At 41.6% G+C, this 20,360-nt stretch overlaps 1 protein-coding gene across 2 annotated transcripts in view; it reads right to left on the bottom strand.

The window, feature by feature from the left end:
* Positions 1–20,360, bottom strand: part of LOC141084338 (prolactin-releasing peptide receptor-like) — a 351,060-nt gene that overhangs the window by 157,833 nt on the left and 172,867 nt on the right. For both annotated transcript variants that reach the window (XR_012230980.1, XM_073569023.1), the window contains exon 2: positions 13,123–13,989. Coding sequence is in view for 1 of the 2 variants with exons in the window: in XM_073569023.1 (XP_073425124.1) it covers positions 13,123–13,538 (416 nt within the window). In the remaining variant the exon portion in view is untranslated. The remainder of the gene's footprint in view (positions 1–13,122; positions 13,990–20,360) is intronic.

Genomic DNA, 20,360 nt, shown 5'->3' with positions numbered 1-20,360 from the left:
AAACACTGAGGTCTCACAACCTATCCTCCACTATATCAGCATTTTGGTGTAAACTGGCAGCAAAGTAAAAGAGACTAATATAACAGGGGACTGAACAAACTGACACAAGCTGTAACATATGGAGCAGGGTCCAGCACAGCCCCAGCAGGGAGCACGCTGAACCCGCACAGCAAAGCAGAAAGAGGCAAAACCAGATCAAATGCAAAGGATTAGCAAATAGATGACTTAACTGAAAAATGCAGGATCAGGCAGGAGACAGCAGACCTCAAGTTGCACAGGAAGAACTAATCACCAGCAACAATTGAGGGAAGCCTGTTCACTTAAATACTCCCAATCAATAACCCCAGATTTCCAATCATCATCGTCAGGTGGCAGACCTCTGTCCATCCGGCCAGCTCCACTACCCACAGTAACCACCAGAGGGAGCCCCGACTCAGAAGTAAGAGAATTCACAACAGTCAGCACTCTCTGGAGGGGGAAACAGAGCCCGCTCTCCTCTGCTCTGCACGCTGCAGTTACTTGGTGCCAACTCCTGCTGCAGCGCGCGCTTTTCCTCCTTATACCCCTGTGTCAGCGTGCTTTCTCTGGGCTCTCCCCGCCCCCTTCTGTCAGCAGGAAACTTTGTCTCTCCTCTCCGTCCCTCCTGCAGCAGGGGAAGGTCCGCCTCCCTCAGTCTTCCCCCCAGAAACAGAGGATGCAGTCCCTTCAGTTCCAGATCAGGCACGCAGGTACCCACGGTCCGGTCCACCTCCTTACACATATATCCAGCTTCCTACGTACTTACAGACCTTGAACGTATGGATATGTCCAGGCAATTTTGTGTGCACAGGAGCTGTGTGCGTGCAATTGCCTCTGGATATTCAGCTGACAAGACAGCTGACACCAGACTTTATCTTCCAGCAGCGGTGTCAGCACTGCTTGCAGCAATTTAAAACTCCAAAATACTGCTATCAACATCGATCACAGCATTTAGAAGGCAGACAGAGGGAGGTGGCTCCCTTTGCCCTCCAATCGGTGCCCCGCGATGTCATTGCGAGGGGCCGATCCTTAACATTGTGATCCGATGTCGTCATCGACATCCGAGTCACCAGGGCTAGGAAGTTAGTTAGATCATGTGCAGTGTATGAGCTAAATAACCTTTTTTCATTGCAGGTCTGACATTGCTATGCTTTATAACTGCGATGAGAGAGCTGAAAATAAAAGCCCTATAGTGGGACTAAGTAAAAAAAAAAATTAAAAATATTTTCTAAAAAATCACAAAATAATATCTATCTATCTATCTATCTATCTATCTATCTATCTATCTATCTATCTATCTATCTATCTATATTGCACTGAAGAGAGGAAACGGATAGCCCTCACCAATCTTTAAAAAGTTCCATACTTTATTCGGAAATATTAAAACATCGTGGCTTGGAGCGTGAGGACAGGAGTGTGCAGGTGCTGACGACAGCCATTTCGCGCTGCAGCGTTTCTACGGGTCAGAAGCACTGCAAGCGCGAAATGACCGTCGTCAGCACCTGCACACTCCTGTCCTCACTCTCCCGGCCATGATGTTTTAATATTTCCGAATAAAGTATGGAACTTTTTAAAGATCGGTGAGTGCTATCTGTTTCCTCTCTTCAGTGGAATTGATCATGTTGTTGTTTCTGGAGAAGCACCCGGAATCTTGAGGCATAGCCTGTAATACTTTATAACACCGATGGCATAATTTTTCATCTGTACTAGCGGTGCTGTCTTCTTTTTCCTTTAAAAGTTGGATATATATATATATATATATATATATAGCACCCCTAAATACTTTTATGAAAAAAAAGTACACATTCGATATCGTAGCATCTGGAATGACCCGACCTATAAAACTGCACTACTAGTTAATCCATTCAGTAAAACACTGTAAAAAAATAAAGAAATAAGCAAAAAACTATGCTTTTTCACCATATTGCAGAACAAAAAGTGGAATAACATGAGTTAAAAAAGACAAATGTAAATAAAAATAGTATAGCTGAAAACGTCATCTTGTCCTGCAAAAAACAAGCTGTCAGCCTGAAAATAAAAAAGCGAAATTCTCAGAATAAAGCAATGCAAAAATAATAATTTTTTCTATTAACCCCTTAATGACTGTCAGTACGCCTTTTAACGGCGGTAGTTAAGGGTACTTAAACCACAGCGCCGTGAATTCACGGCGCTGTGGAAAAAGTGTATAGCGCCCCCCAGAGTTGGATTTGCTCCGGGGTCTCAGCTGCCGGGGGTAGCCGAGACCCTAGAGAACATGATTCAGGTTCAATGTGCCATTTAATTTCTCTCTCCTCTGATGTGATCGCACATCAGAGGAGAAAGAAATAGGGTCCCCGATCCCCCCCGGCAACTCCCGGTGCTCCTTGGCCCTCCTGCTTCCCCCCATGGGTGCCACAATCTTCTGGGAAGAAAATGGCGGGCGCATGTGCACTGCGCTCACCAAGATCTGGCCGACACCCGGCAACAATAGGAAGATTTTTCCTATTGGTTCATTTTGGTCAAAATAAAAAATAGTAAATAACCCCCCCTTTTTCACCCCCTTGGTTAGGGAAAAATAATGAAAATATATTTATTTTCATTTTTCCATTAGGGTTAGAGTTAGGCTAAATTGAGTTAGGGTTAGAGTTAGGGATAGGGTTGGAATTAGGGTTAGGGTTGGAATTAGAGTTAGGGTGGGATTAGAGTTAGGGTTGGGATTAGGGTTAGAGTTTGAGATTAGGGTTAGGGTTGGGGTTAGGGTTGGGATTAGGATTAGGGATAGGTGTGTGTTGGATTTAGGGTTGTGGTTAGGATTATGGTTAGGGTTGGGATAAGGGTTAAGGTTGGGATTAGGGTTAGGGTTGTGGTTAGGGTTATGGATAGGGTTAGGATTAGGGGTGTGTTGGGGTTAGGGCTGTGGTTAGGGTTGGGATTAGGGTTAGGGGTGTGTTGGGGTTAGGTTTGTGGTTAGATTTATGGTTAGTGTTGGGATTAGGGTTAGGGGTGTGTTGGGTTTAGGGTTGGAGTTAGAATTGAGGGGTTTCCACTGTTTAGGCACATCAGGGGTTCTCTAAACGTGACATGGCGCCACCATTGATTCTAGCCAATTTTGCGTTCAAAAAGTCAAACAGTGCTCCCTCCCTTCCGAGCCCCAACGTGTGCCCCAACAGTAGTTTACCCCAACATATGGGGCATCAGCATACTCAGGTCAAATTGCACACCAAGTTTGGGGATCTAATTTCTCCTGTTACCCTTGGAAAAATAAAAAACTGGGGGCTAAAAAGTCATTTTTGTGGATTTTTTATTTTCACTGTTCTGCGTTATAAACTTTTGTGAAGCACTTAGGAGTTCAAAGTGCTCACCACACATCTAGATAAGCTCCTTGGGGGGGTCTAGTTTCTAAAATGGGGTCACATGTGGGGGCTTTCTACTGTTTAGGCACATCAAGGGCTCTGCAAACGCAACATCACGCCCGCAGACCATCCCATCAAAGTCTGCATTCCAAAACGTCACTACTTCCCTTTCGAGCTCCAATGTGTGCCCAAAGAGTGGTTCCCACCCACATATGGGGTACCAAGGTACTCAGGACAAATTGCACAACGACTTTTGGGGTCTAAATTCTCCTGTTACCTTAGTGAAATTAAAAAATTGCGGGCTAAAAAAATCATGTTTGTGGAAAAAAAATGATTTTTTATTTTCACGGCTCTGCGTTATAAACTTTAGTGAAAAACTTGGGAATTCAAAGTTCTCACAACACATCTAGATAAGTTCCTTGGGGGGGTTTAGTTTCCAAAATGGGGTCTCTTGTGGGGGTTTCTACTGTTTAGGCACATCAGGTGCTCTGCAAATGCAACATTACGCCCGCAGACCATTCATCAAACCTGCATTTCAAAACGGCGCTCCTTCCTTCCAAGCTCTGCCATGCACCCAAACAGTGGTTCCTCCCCACATATGGGGTATCAGCATACTCAGGACAAATTGCACAACATATTTGTGGTCCAATTTTTCCTGTTACCCTTGTGAAAGTAAAAATTTGGGGATGAAAACTTATATGAAAAAATATGATATTTTATTTTCACGGCTCTACATTATAAACTTCCATGAAGCACTTGGGGGTTCAAAGTGCTCATCACACATCTAGATAAGCTCCGTAAGGGGTCTAGCTTCCAAAGTAGTGTCACTTGTGGGTTTTTTTCACTGTTTAGGCACATCAGGGGCTCTCAACACGCGACATGGTGTCCAATCTCCGTTCCAGCCAATTCTGCATTGAAAGTCAAACGGCGCTCTTTCCCTTCTGAGCTCTGCCGTGTGCCCAAACAGTAGTTTACCCCCACATATGGGGTATCGACGTACTCAGGACAAATTGCACAACAACTTTGGGGGTCTAATTTCTCCTTTTACCCATGTGAAAATAAAATTTTGGGGGCAAAAGAACATTTTTGTGGAAAAAATATTATTTTTTATTTTCTCGGCTCTATGTAATTAACTTCTGTGAAGCACTTGGAAGTTCAAAGTGCTCACCACACATCTAAATAAGTTCCTTAATGGGTCTAGTTTCCAAAATGTTGTCACTTGTGGGGGGGCAGGAGCTCTCCAAACGCAACATAGTGTCCGATCTCAATTCCAGCCAATTTTGCATTGAAAAAGTCAAACAGTTCTCCTTCCCTTCCGTGCTCTGCCATGTGCCCAAACAGTGGTTTACCCCCACATAAGGGGTATATCCGTATTCAACTGAAATTGCACAACAAATTTTGTCATTCATTTTATCTTTTTACACTTGTGAAAATAAAATAAATTGGTTCTGAAGTAAAATGTTTGTAAAAAAAAGTTAAATGTTAATTTTTTCCTTCCACATTGCTCATTGCTTCAGTTCCTGTGAAGCACGTAAAGGGTTAATAAACTTCTTGAATGTGGTTTTGAGCACCTTGAGGGGTACAGTTTTTAGAATGGTGTCATTTTGGGGTATTTTCTGCCGTATAGACCCCTCAAAGTGACTTCAAATGTGAGGTGGTCCCTAAAAAAAATGGTTTTGTAAATTTTGTTGTAAAAATTAGAAATCACTGGTCAACTTTTAACCCTTATAAGTTCCTAACAAAAAAAATTTTGTTTCCAAAATTTTGCATATGTAAAGTAGACATGTGGGAAATGTTATCTATTAAGTATTTTGTGTGACATATCTCTCTGATTTAAGGGCATAAAAATTAAAAGTTTGAAAATTGAAAGATTTTAAAAATCTTCACCATATTTCCGTTCTTTCATAAATAAACGCAAGTCATATCGAAGAAATTTTACCACTAACAAGAAAGTGCAATATGTTACATAAAAACAGTCTCAGAATCAGCGAGATCCGTTAAAGAGTTCCAGCGATATAACCTTATAAACAAAGAGAAAAGGTATTTTGGCGCACCGCATTATATAAATAAATATATGTATAATATAGGGGTGCAACCAAGTAGTCAACCGAGACTATAACTAAAGAAGAAAAAAAAAAGCACTACTGGAATAATGCACACCACAGAAAAATATATATAGAAAATATAAATCACAACAATTTTATTGGCACACAATTACAATTAAAACACACTTAAAAACATAGAACTGTGTCCACAGAGAAAAATTGATTCAATAATGACTCCCATGCATGAGAGTAGGCAGTAGGTGACCCCAAAATAAACCCTCTCCTAGCGGCTCATGAGGCTAAAGCAATACATATAAATGTAACCTGTGGACACATTTCAATGTTTTTAAGTGTCTTTTAATTGTAATTGTGTGCCAATAAATTCTGTGTTCAGAAATGTAAAAATTGGACTGGTCATTAAGCTGCAAATTGGCTCCGTTACTAAGGGTTAAATAGTTATTATTTTATTATCCAAAACATACAAAATGATATAAATGTGGTATCGCTGTAATTGTACTGACCTGAAGAATAAAGCTGAAAGCTGCCTTATCAATTTTACCATACTCGCAACGGCATAAAAAATCCCCAAAACCACAATTTCTGAATTGCTGGTTTTTGTTCATTTTGCTTACCAAAGATCAGAATAGAAAATGATCAAAAAACATCATGTGCCCAAAAATAGTACCAATAAAAACGTCATCTCGTCCCACAAAAAAGAAGCCCTCACATGACTCTGTGGGCAAAAATATGGAAAAATTATAGCTCTCCAAATGTGGCAATGCAAAAACTAGTTTTTGCAATAAAATGCATCTTTTAGTGTGTGACAGCAGCCAAGCATAAAGAAAACTATATAAGTCTGGTATCGCTGTAATCGCACTGAACCAAAGAAAAAAGTCGCCTAATCAATTATACCACATGAGGAACGGTGTAAAAAATAAATAAAACCAATTTTTACCTGCTGTTGATTTGTTCATTCTGCCTCACAAAAAAGCAGTAACGCTCAGCACACATTTATCCTGTGCTCTTCGCTGAGTGCTTACACCGGTGTTTCCGTGTAAATTTCTGAAATATGTGATTCAGATGGAACCCCGGGCGGAAGATTCCCTATTATGAGGTGGATGGAGGCACTGTGGACACAGTCTGGCCTGTGATCGGGCGGTGTCCATCTATTCAGGCGTGCATAAATGTGCCATCGGCCACAGTTTTGTGCACCTCTGACAAGAAGGAAACTGCTAAAAATAGGCCATACAGAGTTCAGATTAACTTAGGTGCCTCATTATAGTGAATAGATCCCTTGGGGTTTCATCTGAATGATGTCATTTGTTGATTTCAGTGTTAACCTCAATATACAGTTATTGCTCAACGTAGAGCGCCGGATAAATGTGATACCAAATTTTACTTAAAATGTTCCCAATAAAAGCTTCAACTCAATCCACAAAAAAAGCAAGTCCTCGCTCAGGTCTGTCATCTGGTAACGGAAATATAGAGGGCTCCTACTTTACTGGTAGTACAAAGGTTCTGGAAAAGCAGTATAGCTCCAAAAGAAATCCAGCAAATTCTGTCCTACCAAAAACAAATGCCCCCCCTCCATTCACAGACCCACAGTACATCTAAGCCACATTTAGCGTCCACATGTTTGGTGATAAGAGGGGGGTATTCTGCTCTTCTAGCTCTTAGGGGTTCTGTATATGGAGTCTGCAAACTATTCTAGGAAAATCTTCGCTCCCGGAGGCAAATAGTGCTTTGTCCATATAGAGCCTCGCTGCATGGCTAAGCAGTACTGTACAGCCACATATGGGGCATTTTCACTTTCAGCAGAAATTGACAAATTTGGGTGCCATTTTTACCCATTTTCCCTTGTGAAAATGCAAAATTTAGGGCTAAGGCTACTTTCACACTTGCTTTTTTTGCAGCACGTTTTTCCTGCAAAAAAACGCATACAAATGCTGTGTTTTTTTCAAGCATTTTTATGGGCATGCATGAAAAAAACGCAGCGTTTTTATGCGTTTGTATGCGTTTTTGGTGCATTTTTACCGCGTTTGCGGTTTTTTCCAACATTAGTTGGCCTCACCAAAAAAATCAAGATAGGGTTAGGATTAACACTAACCCAAACCATGACTTTACTAACCTAACCCTAACCCTAACCCTTAACCAAACCATACTAACCCTAACCCTTAACCAAACCATACTAACCCTAACCCTTAACCAACCCTAACCCAAACCCTAACCCTAACCCTAACCCCTAACTAACCCTAAACCCTAACCCTTAACCAAACCATACTAACCCTAACCCAAACCCTAACCCTAAACCCCCTTAACTAACCCTAACTCTAACCCAAACCCCTAATTTCCATTGTCTAACCAATGGTCAACAAAAAAACGCATGCGCAAAAAAATGCATACATGAGCATGCCAATGCGCACGTATGTGCACCCATAGACTTACAATGGGTGTCTTGCTGTAAAAAAACGCATTGCGCGTGCATGTGTTTTTTTGAGGCAAGTCGGACGCCCAAAAATGCAACAGGATGCATTTTGTGCGCCCGAGCGCACACCACAAAAAAACGCATGCGCGTAAAAATGCATACAAACGCATGTGTATGCGTACATAAGCGCATCCCATGCAAAATATAGGAAAAAAAGCGCATGCGTTTTTTAGCTCTAAAATACAGCGCAAAAAAACGCAAGTGTGAAATCAGCCTAAAACAATTTTTTTCGTGGTAAAAATGAAATTATTTTTTCTTCACTGACCAATGGTACAAAACTCTGTGATACACCTGTGGTGTCAATATAATCACTGCACCCTTAGATGAATTCATTGAGAAGTTTAGTTTGTAAAATGGGGTCACTTATGGTGGGTTCTGCTATTCTGGCAACACAGGGGCTCGCCCAGTGAATCATAGCACCTGCAAATCATAACAGTAAAATTTGCACTATAATATGGCGCTTATACTGTCTTCATACACGTTAGCAGGGTGTGCAATGAGACATGTAGCTAAACCCCCTGTCTTCTTTAAGAAAAGAGGCTGTAAAATTGTAACCTTCTTTTATTGATTGCAGATGTGACAGGAAAGGGTGAAACTATAGGATGCAATAACAGGAGCATTTCAGAATATATAACTGCACAGAGCATAAAATACAGATAGTCTGCAATACACAGTAACATGAGGTAATACATAGGTTCCATGAGGTAATACATAGGTTCCATGAGGTAATACATAGGTACCATGAGGTAATATATAGGTTCCATGAGGTAATATATAGGTACCATGAGGTAATACATAGGTTCCATGAGGTAATACATAGCTGATGATTACCTATTTAATACAACAAACGTTATAAACACAGGATTATAACACCTAGATAGTGCTTACCAACTATGCTTAGAGCAGGCTGTTTAAGAAGCATGAAGAACACGAATGGTGTAGTTTCTCCTAAGACACATGGAGGAATAAAGGCTGCTGTTCCCCTCACAGTGTCATAAACAAGACTATGATGTAACAGGAGCTATCCCACAATACATTGCAAAATAAACTAGAATCTATGCATTAAACGGCCAGCAGGTGGTGCTGTTACCTTACAGTATGAAATATGTGAAGGATTAATACACACAAAAATGACTTTCTAGACAGCAATTATATGGCAGGACAGAACAGCGCTCCTTTCCTTCTGAGCTTTGTACTGTGTCTGAAAAGTAATTCCAGATTACATGTAGGCTATTGGCAAAATCAGGAGCAATTGCACAACAAACTGAGTAGTCAATTTTTTCCTATCAGCCCTTATAAAAATAAAAAATTTTCTGATTAAAACAACATTTTAGCGGTAAAAATTTAATTATGTAAATAGTATAAATTTCTGTGAGGTACATGTGTTGTCAAAATGCTCACTGCACGCCTAGACAAATCTAATGAGAAGTGCAGTTTGTAAAATGATGTCACTTATGGGGTTTTTGGGCTGTTTTGGCACCTCAGGGGCTCTGCCAATATGACATGGCACCCTCAAACCGTTCCAGCAAAATCTGAACTCCAATATGGCGTTTCTTCACTTCTGAGCTTTGCTCTGTGCCTCAAAAATAGATTTTGACCACATATGGGGGTATTGATGTACTCAGGAGATATTGCATAACAAATTGTATGGTGCATTGTCTCCTGTTACCCTTGTGAAAATAATAAAATTTTGGCTAAAAAAATCCTTGCGGGAAAAATGTTTTTTTTTTTATTTTCACGGCTCAACATAATAATCTTCTGTGAAGCACCTGCGGGTTCAAGGTGCTCATCACACATCTAGATACATTCCTTGAAGGGTCTAGTTTCCAAAATGGGGTCACTGGTGAGGGGTTTCTAATGTTTAGGCACAACAGGGACTCTCCAAATGCGACATGGCATCCACTAATGATTCCAGCAAATTCAATTCAATTCAGTCAAATGGAGCTCCTTCCCTTTTGAGCCCTGCCATGATGCGCCCAAACAGTAGTTTTCCCTCAAATATGGGATATTGGTGTACTCAGGAGAATTTGCACAACAAATTATATCGTGCAATGTCTCCTGTTAGCCTTGTGAAAATAAAAAATGGGAACTAAAAGAACATTTTTGTGGGAAACATTTGATTTTTTTATTTTCGCAGCTCAATGTTATAAACTTCTGTGAAGCAATTTGGGGTTACTCCCATGCTTACCAGCTGCTATCTTCATCTTTTATCAGCGCCGCTCCCAATCTCCGGCTATTTGTGCTGGTTCGCTCCAGTGTTTGCTTGATGAGCCGGAGGTCACTTTTTTAATGCAAGTCTATGAGAGCCTTGATATGTCTCTCATAGACTTGCATTGAGAGCTTGTGACCGGTATTTCTGATTTTCAGTCAGCAGACGGCGGCGCAGGACCAGAGCAGCGCCGGTAAGAGCTGAAGATGGTTGGTAGTAAGTATAATATTAGGAGCAGTGATATTGCATTAGTAGCAGCATTCCAGCGCTGAAACAAAAAAAAAAAATGCTGGAGCGGTGCTTTAAAATAGTGGAGCATCCCTTTCAATTTCACCATTTAATACATTAACCAGAATATGAGTTGACCATTTTCCTTTGGAGCCTCAAAGGGGTCTCATAAAGACAACTACTGTTTCTATAGAGTATATGGAAATCATAGAAATTTTGGCTAAGGAGTGTCCTATGTTCTTGTCTACCCAGCTGTTAACTACGCAACTATTCCATTAATCACATGGATGGCTATCTATTTAAATGGTCACGTTGTAATGTTACATGAGTGACATCCTGAGTGGGATAAGCCAGACACTTGGTTTCATGTTAAAGATGGGTTGTCTTGATGAATCTACCCCCTTTTATTCAAGTTCTTCTAATCATTATTACACATCTATTATTATATTATATATTATAATTTTCTATTGATTTCCCGTTTATACTGAACTGTGTATCTAAATATCAAGCAAAGAATCAAAATATTGCCTATTCCAGTTAAGTTATTGTATCACTACCTGCTCAGGATTAAGTAAAAACTTCAAAAAGCCAAGTTTCTCATTATGTAAAGTTCGTCTGCGGTTGAAGTCATCAAGGTGATTGTCAATCATAAGTTGAGCAAAATAGGCTGACATTAAGTTATAGATAATATTGAGACTGAATACAAATGTTGTGACTTGACATCTACGTGACAAAAGTGATTAATTAATTGCTTCTCTACTGTAATTATCTACAGTCACTGTTGAATCAGCCATACTCATCAAGTACTGACTATATTTGAAGCCAAAACATTTCATAAAATGAGTCACTTAAGATCATTCTACACAATTGAATTTCTAAATATTTTCCATTTAGTTCGAATGACCATGGATTTGCCATAAAAGTCAGTATAAGTCTCAGGTGACTCCAGAGGTTACATAAGATTGAATTGGTACTCAGTATAAATATGAATGAGAAAAAAAGGCATGAGGTAAAAAAAAAAAACAGGAGCAGATTATAAAAAGAGCAATTGTTTATTGACCATCACTAGAGTTGACTTTGGTCTGATCGGGTTTCATGAAACAAAATTTGTTTCAGATGAAACTGGTCCGACTAGGGCAAAAAAAGTCAGAGTTTCGTCCGAAACCCAACCCCAATGCAAGTCAATGGGGAATAAAAGTCGGCATTGAGTGGATGAAAGTCATCCGCTCAATGCCGAGTTTTATTTCCCATTGACTTGTATTGGGGTCGGGTTTCGGACGAAACTATGACCTTTTTTTGCCCTAGTCGGACCAGTTTAATCTGAAACAAATTTTGCTTCATGAAACCCAATCCAACCAAAGTCGCTCAACTCTAACCGTCACCATTTAGGGGTTTTAACCTTTGTGTTTCCTCAAGCAGTCCCCAGTCAAGGCATCATGGTTTGAAAAGTGGCTGAGTTGCCCCAACAATTTTAAAGATTTCATATGTGCCAGACCTGCAACTTTTACTAATATAGTCATGCTACATGTACTGTCACTCTGGAGCTCTGATGCTCCCTTTGTCTGTTCTGCTAAATGGAAATTTGGTGGTGAGCATTCCATGCATTGATCTAACTAAGGCCCTTTTCACATTCCGTTCCTGCCCATCATCAGTGATCACGTCAGGGCTTGCATCCAAAATCGCTGCAAAATGGAGTTTGGGGCGTATAAGTCGACTATAATAGGGCCAACAGAGTCAACTTGTGCTCTTTCGTGCATCATTTTCAGACATAGACGCCTACTGGAGGTGGACACTCAGACATAGTATACTGTCTGACTGTCAGCCTTCAGTAGGTATATATGCCTGAAAATAATGCACAATTGAGCACATGTTGACTCTGCCAGCACTATTATAGTCTTTGGATCCGTTGGCATATGCCAAAAATCCAGTTTTGCAGGGGAGTTCAGATGTAAGCCCTGATGGAACGACTGTATGTTGGCAAAGACACAATGTGAAAGCTCTCTTAGGAGAAGTTCTTGACAGAAGATACTTGTGGCTTGAGAAACATTGGTTAGAGAAACATATGGCTTGGCTTGCATGTTATGGACCCAGTGTGGATTTTATGCACGCAGAATCCACAGCACATTACAATACCAGAAAAAGTGGATGGTGTATAACTTAATCTCATACCATGTTGCATATTTTGCAGTGCAGAATCCATGTGAAAATTGGCTTTTGTTTTTTAAATCCGCCCGCCTCTGGTCTAAGACTGACGGGTCATTGCTGAGATTTAAAACAGAGGAGGTAGGTCATTCAGAGACTGGAGGCAAGCGGAGAGACTGAGTGATCACAGACAGGATGGAGGATACCCAGTGCACAGTCCATCCCCTATACACCAAAAATTAATCAGCCAGAAACTTCAAATGGTGATTAAGGAATAACAAAGCAGATTTCTTCCCCGAAGGTATCAATGTAATATATATTACAGTGCCATTACAGCCATGTCTTTACATTGCATTACAAAATCATGCTGACAGGTTTTCTTTAAGTTCTGCAAAATATTTGAATATTTTGTAAAATACCTTGTGAAATTATCTCCCCATGCAGATTTCTGTTTCTTTAAATTTCTCAAGTAAAATATATTTGAACTAGGCAGTCAAGAAAATATAAGAACCAGATACAATTGAGAGCACATAGGTCATTTATGTTGCTGAAGGAAACATCACCGAGATGCCTTCTGAGGTGGCAATTGCATGACATTAAATTTATCTGACATTAGAAATTAATGCTTAAAACAGATTAGGAAGAGACGTGAGAGTTTGTTACCTGTCCACAGCAATGGCTGTCAAGGTGAAGACGGAGACGTACACAGTTACTGGCTGTATCAGGAACACAAAGTAACACATAAACTTGCCAAAAACCCAGCCTTGGGAGTTGAAGGCATAAGCAAGAGTAAAGGGCACACATGTGGCACACATGAGCATGTCTGAAAAAGCAAGATTTCCAATAAAGAAATTGGTGACATTGTGCATTTTCTTGGTTCTCCAGATGACATACAGAAGCAGGTAGTTCCCAAATATTCCAATCAGTACTACTAAAGCGTAGCATGGTATGATGAGTGGCTTGTAAGACTGTATGAGTTGGACACCGGTGAATTCAGAGCTGGAGTTGGAGCTGTTGAGTTTGCCCCAATAAATTGTAAGATTGGCAGGTCCATAGCTCCTGCTACTGGTGCTTTCCATATTTGCAGTTTCTACAGTAAATCCATATCACCGTTACACAGTATATTTACATAGATCAATTATTTGGAGTAATTCCACATTTGATGAATGTCTTTAGTATTGACTCTACTGGTCTCAATCACTGTATTCTTCAGATTCCACAATACCTTTAAAGTTCAGCTAAGAGACAGGTAAATATGTCCTAAATCTTTGGCACTTGCATGGTAAGACACCAATATTATTTAACTTAAAATTAGTATGTAGAGTTTCATCCAAACATTATAAATTAAAAAAAAAAGTTTCCAGAATAAGTTTTTAGAATATGGAAAGTTTTGTGAAAAATGTTAGCCCTACGAGAGCGTAAAAGACCACTTCAGTTGCTCCTTGATATGTCTCCTTCACAAAATATTCATTGTATTCCTCCAAAAAAGCAGAATTCAATCCTTGTGTTTTCTTGACATAATTTCCAAAGCTAGAAAGGACAAAAAGAAAATATAATATTTTAGGAATTGGCAAAAGTAACAAGATTTGCATTTAAACATTTTCCAGCATCCAGATGTATGCTCAAAGCAAAAGATCTACTGAGATAGTATGCAAAGAAGCTAACATTTTCTTATAAGATTAACCCATTTACAAGCTGTTTATCAGTTGAAAGAGAACACTGTTAGGTCTACCTTTACCAATACTAAAGTATTCTCTAATTGGTTTCCTACCTCTAAAGTACCAATAAATCATACTTGATACAAAATACATCAAAGGCAATAACAATCTTGCAACAATTCTTTTTTTAAGTTTTACATAGTAAATATATTAATATTGAATCTGTATTAGAAGGCTTATAAAAGTTGTGACTATTTATGACAGTAGTGACCGTTGGAGGCAGACATTTTTTTTGTCGGTAATCAAATTGCCATACACTCTTGTCCATCTATAACCTGCCTGGATTACCTGCTTGTGGGACCCAATCACCAGTAGTTGCAGAGAAAAAAAAGTTTAGAGTAGAGATACTTTAAATGTTCTTTCAGCTGAAAAATGAAAGGTTGATAGTGCCCTTCAATAACTGTGATCAGTCCAGGGTTGTCAACCATCCAGAAATTCCTGAACAGTCCTTAAAAAAATTAGGTGCATTTGTGATATTTTTTACAGAAGGAGAAAATTGTTCAAATGATTATGATTGTCATTTTACAGCGATCGCTGCTAATATCTTCATAACAGAATTATGGGATGTAGACAAGTATCACTCAGAATCTTACAATCACCGCTCACAGCACTGAGAGAGGCAGCTATAGGCACGCTATAGGACTGATTAACAGCCAGCTCTGTACTGCTACTCTTGGCGCTCTGAGCAGTGACCGTTGGCGTGCGGGCATGACTGAAATCCGGCAGTTCCTCAGAAAATAGGGTAAATTTTCTCCTTAGTGCTGTACTTTCAGTACTTTCAGTACTGCACCCAGGCACCTTCATAATTCTATTAACCTGCAGATTATCCCTATAGAGTACATCTGCAGGTTCATAGCATTTTCGGACCTGACAGGTTCACTTTAATGAATTATGATAGTTTTCCAATGTGTCCATAAAAATTGTTGACTGTCAATTATTTTTTGGATATCTTGTCCACGAAATATAAAAAAAAATCAAGTTGGTAACCCGGGTTCAGTCTGTGATTGAGGGCATGTTCACATGTTCAGTATGTGGTCAGTATTTTACCTCAGTATTTGTAGCCAAAACCAGGAGTGGGTGATAAATCCAGAAGTGGTGACGTGTTTCTATTATACTTTTCCTCTGATTGTTCCACTCCTGGTTTTGGCTTGCAGATACTGAGGTAAAATACTGACCTAATACTGATTGCGCGATCGTGGCCTTAAAAGCATAATCATCAGGGCACCCAATTTCTCTTGTTTTCAGCTTTTATGAGAAATGTATCCCAGTTTAAGTAAGGCTATACTGACATGAAAAAAAAACATAAAGTGATCATTAACCCATACAATAGTAAAATTACATAAACAACCATCTACAACAGAATGTATATTTTTGCACATTAAGGTCCACTGTTCATTTTGATACATAACAAACCTGAGTTATGGTCATTTATGGTGTAATGGATTGGGCTTAGGTTATGGGTTTTATTATGTTTTTTTCCAACATTTTATTATGCATCGTGTTTCACAAAAAACAAAGTAATGCTCAGGACTCGAGTTGAGCGAAACAGGTCGGTCAGATTCAAAAATCGCCGACTTTCGCCGATCGAAACCCGACCCTAGCATGAGGTCGGCCATGAGGTCGCCGATCAGTGCGCCAAAGTCGCATTTCAAGTGATGCTTTCAGCGCCTTTTCTCACCCAATGATGGAGGACACACAGTGTGGACAACACAATGACTTTCGCAGCGGCCAGCACCATCTTAGAGAAGGGCATTGAAGTGATTGGCTGTCTTTGTGTGGCGTCACAGTGGGTATTAAAGGCTGTGAACGCCGACCGCCATCTTACTTCTGCCGATTTTACAATAGGGAGAGGTGCTGCTGCTGATTCTGAACAGGGAGAGCGTTAGGCACGGAAGAAGAAAAAAAAACTGCTTCTGCTGATAGCGCTTTTCACTGTACAGTTAGTGTGCAGAGAATGGGGAGGATTTGTGTTGTGTGCGGCAGCGCTGGTGGTGATTAGGCTGCCTTTTAAGGCTACCTGCTAGCTGTATTGCTGTGTGCACACTGCTGTTCAAACTGCTTTTTTCAAAGCACTCCAAATTTTATTATTTTGTCCTGGTGAGTTACTGAGCGTTCATTTTTTCACACACCGTCTAGCGGTGTACGCTCCTCACACACTACCGTGTACCGGCTGGTATCTCGGACAAATAGAAGCTATCTGGGTGTGACTCTGGAGGAAAAAGCTGAGGAGTTTGTCCATTTTTCCAGACCTACACCTTAGAGTTGTGTCCATTTTTCAAACAGTTTTGTATATCTGCTGTTTGATTACAGTCAAAACTAGACAGAGACAGCGTGTCAGTCCGTATACAAATACACAGAGCTTGACAATTTTCCATACAGACACCGTCTAGCGGTGTACGCTCCTCACACACTACCGTGTAGCGGCTGGTATCACGGACAAATAGAAGCTACCTGTGTGTGACTCTGGAAAAAAAAGAGTTTTTCCATTTTTCCAGACCTACACCTTAGAGTCGTGTCCATTTTTCAAACAGTTTCGTATATATCTGCTGTTTGATGACGGTCTAAACTAGACAGAGACAGCGTGTGTCAGTCCGCATACAAATACACGGAGCTTGACAATTTTACATACACACACCGTACAGCGGTGTACGCTCCTCACACACTACCGTGTACCGCCTTCTAGCACGGACAAATAGAAGCTACCTGTGTGTGACTCTGGAAAAAAAAATGAGGAGTTTTTCCGTTTAACCAGACCTACACCTTAGAGTCATGTCCGTTTTTCAAACAGTTTCGTATATCTGCTGTTTGATGACGGTCTAAACTAGACAGAGACAGCGTGTATCAGTCCGTATACAAATACACGGAGCTTGACAATTTTACATACACACACCATACAGCGGTGTACCCTCCTCACACACTACCATGTACCGCCTTCTAGCATGGACAAATAGAAGCTACCTGTGTGTGACTCTAGAAAAAAAAAGAGTTTTTCCATTTTTCCAGACCTACACCTTAGAGTCGTGTCCATTTTTCAAACAGTTTCGTATATCTGCTGTTTGATGACGGTCTAAACTAGACAGAGACAGCGTGTGTCAGTCCGCATACAAATACACGGAGCTTGACAATTTTACATACACACACCGTACAGCGGTGTACGCTCCTCACACACTACCGTGTACCGCCTTCTAGCACGGACAAATAGAAGCTACCTGTGTGTGACTCTGGAAAAAAAAAAAGAGGAGTTTTTCCGTTTAACCAGACCTACACCTTAGAGTCATGTCCGTTTTTCAAACAGTTTTGTATATCTGCTGTTTGATGACGGTCTAAACTAGACAGAGACAGCGTGTATCAGTCCGTATACAAATACACGGAGCTTGACAATTTTACATACACACACCATACAGCGGTGTACCCTCCTCACACACTACCATGTACCGCCTTCTAGCATGGACAAATAGAAGCTACCTGTGTGTGACTCTGGAAAAGAAACGAGGAGATTTTCCATTTTTCCAGACCTGCACCTTTGAGTCGCGTCCGTTTTTCAAACAGTTTCGTATATCTGCTGTTTGATGACGGTCTAAACTAGACAGAGACAGCGTGTGTCAGTCCGTATACAAATACACAGAGCTTGACAATTTTCCTTACACACATCGTATAGAGCTGTCCGATTCTCCAACAGTATTGTATATCTGCTGTTCGGATTACAGTCACTTTTATACCTAGTTAGCGTGTGTGTGTGACACTCCGTAAATACATATACGGAGATTGTTAGTTACACAAAAATCGTATGCAGCTGCACACTTCTGATACAGTTCCGTAAATCTGCTTGTTGGATTATGGTCCAATACATCCTGTGAGAGCGTCTGTGACTAACAAAATATATACGCTGATTTAATTTGTTTAATACACCTTACACTGCTGGACGCTCCTCATACAGTACCATCTCTCTGCTGGTATTTTTGGTACATTTTCCCAAACATGAGGAAGTATGGTGGAAGAGGCCGTGGACATGGGCAGGGAGGCGCAGCTGGTACTGATGGTGGTGGTGCATCGGCTGGTTCTGGCAAAAGCACAATAGCAGCTAAGGCAGGAGGTGTTGAGCCTGTGTCATACTCTGGCCCAAGAATGCCTGTAAGGCTGCCTTTTCTTGGAGTAGGAAAACCGCTTTTAAAACCGGAGCATCAGGCATACATTGCCGAAACAGCCACCAGCTCTATTGCCTCCTCTTCTGAACGGTCGAAACCTGCAAGCACGGAGTCATCAGTGCTGGGTTCTGGTCATAAAAAACCCCTTTCCTTGTGTCCTTCACCCCCACCAGAAGTTAACGATGCGGCAGCCCACACTTCAGATTACTCTATGGAGCTCTTTTCACATACCATGCCTGGGTTATCCAGTCAAATCCTGAATTCCCGAGTCCAAGATGAATCTTACATGGAGTGCACTGATGCACAGCCACTGCTAGATGATTCTGCTGGTACATTGACCCACAGCACTACATTGCCCTCGCAGTCTATTGAGCCAGAATCTGACCCTGATGAAACCCAGGTGCCCCTTCCCGCATACTATACCACCTTACACGGTGACACAGAGGAAGGTAAAGAGGAAGGTGCAGATGACTTTGAAGAGGAGGTGATGGATGACCCAGTTCTGGACCCGGATTGGCATCCATTGGGGGAGGAGGGTGGCGCTGGCAATAGTTCAGATAAGGAGGAGGATCCACAGCAGGCATTGACACCGCAGCAGCGGTTACCTAGAAGGCCCGTAGCTGTCCTAAAACGTGGAACAAAAACTAAAAGTTGCAGGACAGCTTGACCAGACGGTCAACTTAGCACAGCTTGCAAGGCCAGAAAATGTTTACCATAGTAGGAAGAGTGCGGTGTGGCACTTCTTTATCCAAAATCCTACTGATGAGGCAAAGGTTACCTGTAAGAAGTGCAGAAGGACCTTTAGCTGAGGTAAACAACTCAGAAATTTGAATACCAGTTGCATGCTTAGACATTTAATCAACATGCACCTGCAAGCGTGGACAGACTACAAAACCTCAGGTAGCACATGTGCACCTGCTCCGACTGAAGGTAGCCAACAACGCTCCATTGCTACCCCCCACTGTAAGACCACAGCCACCATTAAGCACACCACTAGCACTAAATGTGGAGGTGTCGTTGCAAGGCCAAAGCACTCAGGGAATCACAATGGTTTTGCAACACAACACTGAATCTAGGCCATCACCAACCCCCTCTCACTCCGTCCGGTCCACCGCTACTTCCCCCATATGCAGCTCTCCAGTCCAGCTCACCCTACCAGACACTCTGAGTAGGACAAGAAAGTACTCATCCTATCATCCGTGTACACTGTGTTTGAACGCCTACATTGCCAAACTAATCCCATTAGAGATGATGCCCTACCGTTTGGTTGAAAGCGAAGCTTTCCGCGACCTCATGGCCTACGCTGTCCCACGCTATGACCTACCCAGTCGGCACTTCTTTTCTCGAAAAGCCCCCCATGCCCTCCACCGGCATGTGAAAGACCGCATTGTCCATGCACTAAAACAGTCAGTGAGTGGAAAGGTGCACCTCACAACAGATGCATGGACCAGTAGGCATGGCCAGGGCCGTTACTTGTCCATCACTGTGCCCTGGGTTAATGTGGTGGATGCAGGCTCCACTGGGGACAGCGGCGGTGGAACAGTGCTGCCAAGCCCAGGGTACAGGAAACAGTTGGCTGTAGGCTTTCGACCCTCCTCCTCCTCCATCAGCGAAAGCTCGTCCACAGAGCGTAGTCGCACGAGCACTACATCCGCAGCTGGCAGTGTTGCACACGAGGTGTCCCACTATCGAACAGCTAGTGGTAAGCGCCAGCAGGCTGTGTTAAAGATGATGTCTTTGGGCAACAACAGACACACCGCGGAGGTACTGGCCGACTACTTGCAGCGACAAACGGAGTCATGGCTGGGCAGTGTACATCTTGAGGCAGGCAAGGTAGTCAGTGATAACGGCCGTAATTTTGTGGCAGCCATAGTCCTTTCAAAACTCACACACATACCTTGCCTGGCTCACACTTTGAACCTGGTGGTGCAGTGCTTCCTTAATAATTATCCGGAGTTAACATCCCTGCTCCATAAGGTGCGAAGACTGTGCTCGCACATCCGTCGCTCGGCCGTACACTCCAGTCGTCTGCAGAAGC

This window comes from Dendrobates tinctorius, unplaced genomic scaffold (assembly GCF_039654945.1).
Source record: "Dendrobates tinctorius isolate UK_male_01 unplaced genomic scaffold, ASM3965494v1 ptg000022l, whole genome shotgun sequence".
NCBI classification, from domain to species: domain Eukaryota; kingdom Metazoa; phylum Chordata; class Amphibia; order Anura; family Dendrobatidae; genus Dendrobates; species Dendrobates tinctorius.
The sequence above is the reverse complement of the archived record's forward strand: the minus strand, read 5'-3'. Positions and strand labels throughout refer to the sequence as shown.